Source organism: Heteronotia binoei, chromosome 15 (genome assembly GCF_032191835.1).
Source record: "Heteronotia binoei isolate CCM8104 ecotype False Entrance Well chromosome 15, APGP_CSIRO_Hbin_v1, whole genome shotgun sequence".
Taxonomy (NCBI): domain Eukaryota; kingdom Metazoa; phylum Chordata; class Lepidosauria; order Squamata; family Gekkonidae; genus Heteronotia; species Heteronotia binoei.
In genome coordinates this window covers 36249870-36256236 of record NC_083237.1, presented here as the reverse complement: position 1 = coordinate 36256236, position 6367 = coordinate 36249870, and the positions used below count along the sequence as shown (strand labels likewise).

Here is a 6367-nt window from a genome sequence, read left to right as displayed (position 1 = left end):
AGAGGAATGGGACCCAGACAACTGAGGTAAGACAGACAGATGTTTCTGTCACATCATACACTTTAAATCTGGAAGGGAACAGCAACAAAATGGATCAAACTGCACATCTGATTGCACCCTTTGACTGGATTGGCATTGCTTTCTTTGGAATGTGTGCAATTTATATGGAGATAGTCAAGTGAATGAGATGAAAATAGCGCATGGAGACAGGAGAGAGGCCTTAGTAAATTTAGAAGGTTTAATACTGAGGCAAAGTTGTGGGGGGGACATGAATATGTTAAACCACACAAAATGTCAGATTTAGATAGTTTAAAGAACTGATCCTTATCAATCCATGTTGGAAGTTTTGTAAGAACCAATGCCAACTTGATGGAATTATCTGCCAAATGAGATCTGTGTCCTGTGGGACCTAATGTAGAACCTGCAAGGCAAAGATGTTCTCCCAGCCCTATGGCTGAGGACAGCAATGGTTTATCCATCTAGTCTGCCTTTCTCTCTCCTTTCCCCTACAAAGGAAAGGAAAGGTCCCCTGTGCAAGCACCAGTTATTTCCAACTCTGGGGTGACGTTGCTTTCACAACGTTTTCATGGCAGACTTTTTACGGGGTGGTTTGCCATTGCCTTCCCCAGTCTTTTACACTTTCCCCCGAGCAAGGTTGGTACTCATTTTACCAACCTCGGAAGGATGGAAGGCTGAGTCAACCTTGGGCCAGCTACCTGAACCAGCTTTCGCTGGGATAGAACTCAGATCATGAACAGAGAGTTCAGATCACAGTATTGCTGCTTTACCACTCTGCGCCATGGGGCCACTTTTCCCCTACAAAGTGAATCCACATATAGTGTGCCTTATGTGCCATCTGTAACTTGTATATTGCAAATTGTAACTTTTCACAGAATTTAATGTGTTTTAACCTGGAATTGTTTTAACCTGGAATGTTGTTTTGACTGAAATGTTCCCCACTTTGAGACCTGCTGCACAGGAGACAGTGGGCTATAATTTAAATAAAATAAATAACCACATTAAGGTTGAAAAGAAAAAAAACCAGGTGTTTTCGATCAATTTTATTTTATTATTGCAGAAGTCACCTTTTACAGCTGCAAAATATCTACCCCCTGTACTTACTAAGAGCTCGCTGAACTGCTCCATGCACTTCCTTATTCCTCAAACTGTAGATCAGGGGATTGAGCATTGGAGTAATGATGGTATAGAGTACAGCAACCAGGCGGTCTTGCTCCATGGAATGACTGGAGGAAGGGCATATGTAGGTATACATGAGGGTGCCATAGAAGATGCTCACCACAGTGAGATGGGAAACACAGATGGAAAACGCCTTGCTCCTACCTTGAGCTGTACGCATTTTCAGCACTGAAGAGACAATGAAGATATAGGAGAGAAGAATCAGGCCAAAAGCCACAATCATGATACCTCCAGAAAGGTTAAAGGTCACCATCTGGCTAACCGAGGTATCAGAGCAAGAGAGTTTCAGGAGGGGAGGAATGTCACAGAAGAAGTGGTCAATTTCATTGGAGTAGCAGAAGTCAAGGGAAAAGACCAAAGCTGTGTTGACCATGGAATTGAAGTTTCCAATAGCCCAGGAACATGCCAGGAGTCCCCAACATATTTTCTGGCTCATGAGAAGGGTGTAGTGCAATGGGTGGCAGATAGCTGCATACCGGTCATATGCCATAGCTATGAGAAGCACACACTCTATGCTCCCTAATGTAACAAAGAAATATAATTGGAGTGCACATCCTACAAAAGAGATGGTCTTGTCTCCCAGAGTAAGATCCCACAACATCTTTGGGGCAGTAGTAGAAGTATAGCAGATCTCAATAAAAGACAGATTGCCCAGGAGGAAGTACATGGGAGTTTGTAGGCACTGATCTATTTGAATCAATATAATGATTGCTAGATTCCCTGCCAAAGTTAATAGATAGACTGATAAGCCGAAAGCAAAGAGGAGCGATTGTTTCTTTGGGTCAACAGAGAATCCCAAGAGAACAAACTCTGTGACACTGGTCTGGTTCTGTCCTCCCAGAGGCTTGATGAAGTCCATCTTCATGCAGGACAGTGAGCCTTTGTTGGTAGAAAGGGGTACAGTAGTCTGATTTGTTAATGTGGACAGTTTCATAAAGAAGAGAGAGAGAGAGAAAGCAGTCATTTTTTATTATTCACTTTCCATGCTAAGTATACTTTTAAAATTCTATTTTACTTTCATCTTAGGCGGGCGAGGCAATTGGCCCCCTTCCTGGAACGCGACGACCTAGCAACAGTGATCCATGCTACAGTCACCTCGAGGCTGGACTACTGTAATGCCCTCTACATGGGGCTACCCTTGTGCTGGACCCGGAAACTGCAGTTAGTGCAGAATGCCGCTGCCCGGCTGCTACTAGGGCTCCCAAGATGGGAGCACATTCGGTCGGGGCTCCGGGATCTGCACTGGCTGCCGGTAACATTCCGAATCCAGTACAAGGTTTTGGTCATTACCTTTAAAGCCCTATATGGCCTAGGACCTGCCTACCTTAGGGACCGTCTCTCCCCACACGTCCCCCAGAGAGTACTACGATCGGGTTCACAAAACCTGTTGGTAATCCCCGGGCCAAAGGAGGCCCGCCTAAAATCCACCAGGGACCGGGCCTTCTCAATAATGGCACCTTACTGGTGGAACCAACTGCCGGAGGAGGTGCGGGCCCTGCGGGACCTAGGGCAGTTCCACAGGGCCTGTAAGACAGCCCTCTTCCGGCAGGCCTATAACACCTAACTGACAATGAGAAAATCTTCTGGATGGAACAAAAAATGCACTTGCAGACCGCTGGTTTTATTTTATTTCTGTTTTATTAATTATGGTTTTAACTGTATTATGTAAATGTTTTTAAACTGAATCTATGTAAATTACAATGTTGTAAGCCGCCCTGAGACACTTCGGTGAGAAGGGCGGGATATAAGTTCAAATATAAATAAATAAATATTTTACTTTCAGAAAGCACAAATGCATCAAATAGGCCAAGTGGGAGGACTACAGTCTATTGGTGGGCCAGTGTCCTATTTCTAGTGTAACAGCTTAGCTTTTCAGATTATGGAATTCTTGAAGCAAATCGACCTTGGCTGGAGCTGGAAAAGTACTTCTGTGCTTAAACAAGAATGCATTTTCAGACTCATTTAACAAATGGCCATTATCTATTTCTACAAGTTCTCTTGCTTTGTAAATTTAAACACACATTGGTAGCCCAATCAAATCTTCTTAACAGGAGATAAATCAGGCATAACTGATGTTTTTTGCATCTGACAAGAAGCCAGAAGGTGAGAAGTAGTTTCTTGCTGGATGATGCTCTGACTATTGAAAAAATGACACATGAAAGGTTTTGTAGTTTTGGCAGTGGGCAGGATACATTCAGCTTTTTCTTTCAATTTCACTCATTTTTCCTCTTTCCTAAAGCTCCTTTCCCACAGGGCATTTGTCCATCTAGGTCACATGAAACCAGTCACATGTAGGCTAATTTTGGTGGTCAACAGAGGCCTTCCCCTCCCTTTCTTGAACAGCAGAAAAGATGGTTGGATCAAAACCTATGAGTGGTTTTCATTGTCATTCACATGGCATTACAGTAGAGTGACTTGAAAGATGACTGAATAAAGGGGAGGCGGGTTGTAGAAAAAGCCCAGCAAGAACTCATTTCCATATTAGGCAACGCCCCTGACATCACTGTTTCATTCAGGGCTTTTTTGTAGAAAACACCCTGCAGGAACTCATTTGCATATTAGGCCACACCCTCTGATACCAAGCCAGCTGGAACTGCATTCCTGTGTGTTCCTGCTCAAAAAAAGTCCTGGCTGAATCCAATCCCATAGGTGGTTTTCCTTACCATTCACGTGGCATTGCGGTAGAATGCCCAGCAGAATATAATAGGGAGGAAGAGAAGAGCTCCACAGAAAGCCTTCAGATCCTTTCTCAAACATACAAAGCTTAGCACAGAGAAAGGAATGAATCATGCTGCTGTCTTCAGGAAGGATATAATTCCCCAACCAAAAAAAGACATGATACTAATGAATACTAGTGAATACGTATATTCCCATCACAGAAACACACAGAGACACATTATGCAGTAACATACTGGGAATTCTGATACATTCTGAATAATTTAATAAACCAAGGACAGAAAAAACTTCTGGTAGGAATGAGTGTAGCAATAAGCTGTATGTCCATGACAGCTGTAACCTCAGGTTGCTAAAAACTGATTCTTCTTGGCAGTCACCATGGCTTTGAATGCAGGCTCACCTGGAACCAACTTGGCCATCCTTCGATGCAAGCCTTCAGTAGAGAGGCTGCTGACAGGATGGTCAACAGTTCTTGATTAAAATTTTATTGTTGCACCTGGAGCAGATTTGTGTGTTTGTTTAATTTGTCCTAATCTGACTGCCCTGGAATCGTGTCTGGTATTCAAGCTTGATGTCATCCCATTCTCCATATTGAGGTCTGGCCAGCTGAGAAAGAAATATATTGGGCACTGGGCACTGGCTTGAAAGGTACCCCTCTACTTGGCAAAGTTGAAAGAATTCCTCCAACCTTCCTTCAGCAGAAGAGCCATTTCAATGAGAGGAAATTGAGGATACAGTCCATTGATTGTAAGCAGGGCTTTTTTGTAGCAGGAACTCCTTTGCATATTAGACTACAGCCTCCTGATGTAGCTAATCCTCTAAGAGCTTACAGTAGGCCCTGTAAGAAGAGCCATGTAAGCTCTTGGAGGATTGGCTACATCAGGGGATATAGTCTAATGTGTAAAGGAGTTCCTGCTACAAAAAAAAATCCTGATTGTAAGTCTTAGTGCTGCTTTGCTGTGGGGTTTTTTCAGACTTGAAAACAACTTCAGAAAAACTTTTCTTTCTAAAACATATACCTTCATGATGTTTTCTTTTTTGATTTTCAAAATGAAAGTAAGCAGAATGTACTTATCACAAGATGTCTCTTATTATTTGAAAAGGTTCCTTACAGTCTTATAAACTGTTGCATAAAAAGTCTTGCTCAGTTGCAATCTAATTTTTTAAAGCTGACCAGTCACTCAGGCAGGAGAGATGAGCGGACTCAACCAATGGCACACAAATACTCTTGAATGATGGTTTGACGGGCCAAAGGTTGATCGGGCACATCCCCAACCAGTGGGAGAGCTGCATTTTGCTTTTATATCTATAGGATAAGCAACATTTTGAATTCTAGCAAGAAGCAAACCGGCAGCCAGGATAGCCTCTTTACAAGAGTAATATAAGAATTCTCTGAACAAAATCCTGTAAGAACCAATTTGTTACCTGCTAAGAATATTGATTGATTTCATCTCTATGAATGCTGTTGGGATTGCCATTCACTGGCAGTGAGATCTTTTCCTTGGAGCTGCACCCAGGTCTCCATCTGGAAAAAGCCCAAGTTCCATTTGTCACAGTTGGAACTTCTTAGTGGTGTTCTTTATCCAATACCAGAGAACCTTACTGCTATCTCAGCTGTTACTGAGCTTTTAATGAGCGATTTTTTTTCAGTGGTTTTCCCTGGAGGTAATGGAAATAACTAGCATGAAGAGAAGAACTCCCTGAGATCATTAGTACAGTCCCTTGGGTGAAGTGAGAGTGACAGGGAGTAAAATAACAGAAATAATACCTTTTCAAAGCCACGTGTGTTTGGGGATGCTAGGTATTCCAGCAATTGTTCCTTGTGGCTACTGCAAACTGAGGACAGAATGAATTATACACTATACACCATTTTACATGAATGGCTGCTGGTGTTCTATGTCTCTTCCCCACATATCCAAGTAACATTTACTGAAAGGAAAAATTTTCACAGTCAATGTTCCCCTGTTCTTGTTCTGCCTTACTGGTTCTTACTTTATAGTATTCTGCAAAAATGATGAATTTGATGAACTCCTATACGTGCTGTAACGACAAAATCCAAGGCATGGTAGTAGCCACACATTTAAGACCATGAGTGCTGGTAGAGTAATGAACACTGCAAAGGAGCACAACCTGATTAAAGTATAGATAAAGGCTTGTTTAGGAACTAATATGCTTAATGGTAAAGAGGAGAGAGACAGATTGTGTCCTTAACTACATCACTAGCTGTGAGAGTCAGACTAAGTGTGAAAATTCCTTGGTGAAAGATGATATTTCCCTAAGAGTAGCAATCTAGAGACAGCCATGGAATGACAGTTAACAGAAGAGAAGATACTGACCTCACAATCCTATTTCATTGGGCGTTTTCGCACTGACCTTCAAGTGGCGCGACCACCCTCTTCACACCGGAGGATCTGCCCGGATTTCGCACAAGAAGCGCCGGCGCACCCAAAAGAGCCAGCTACTTCCGTCGCGAAACCCGCTCAAACGTTTTCCT

General features: G+C 42.7%; 1 protein-coding gene across 1 annotated transcript; it reads right to left on the bottom strand.

The window, feature by feature from the left end:
* Positions 1-1105: 1105 nt before the first annotated feature.
* Positions 1106-2056, bottom strand: LOC132583388 (olfactory receptor 1E5-like). The gene has a single exon (XM_060255040.1). The coding sequence runs from the start codon at positions 2054-2056 to the stop codon at positions 1106-1108; it is 951 nt and encodes a 316-aa protein (XP_060111023.1).
* Positions 2057-6367: the final 4311 nt, after the last annotated feature.

Excerpts from the sequence above, each read along its gene's own strand:
- LOC132583388 (XM_060255040.1), bottom strand. The coding sequence starts at position 2,056 with ATGGACTTCATCAAGCCTCTGGGAGGACAGAACCAGACCAGTGTCACA.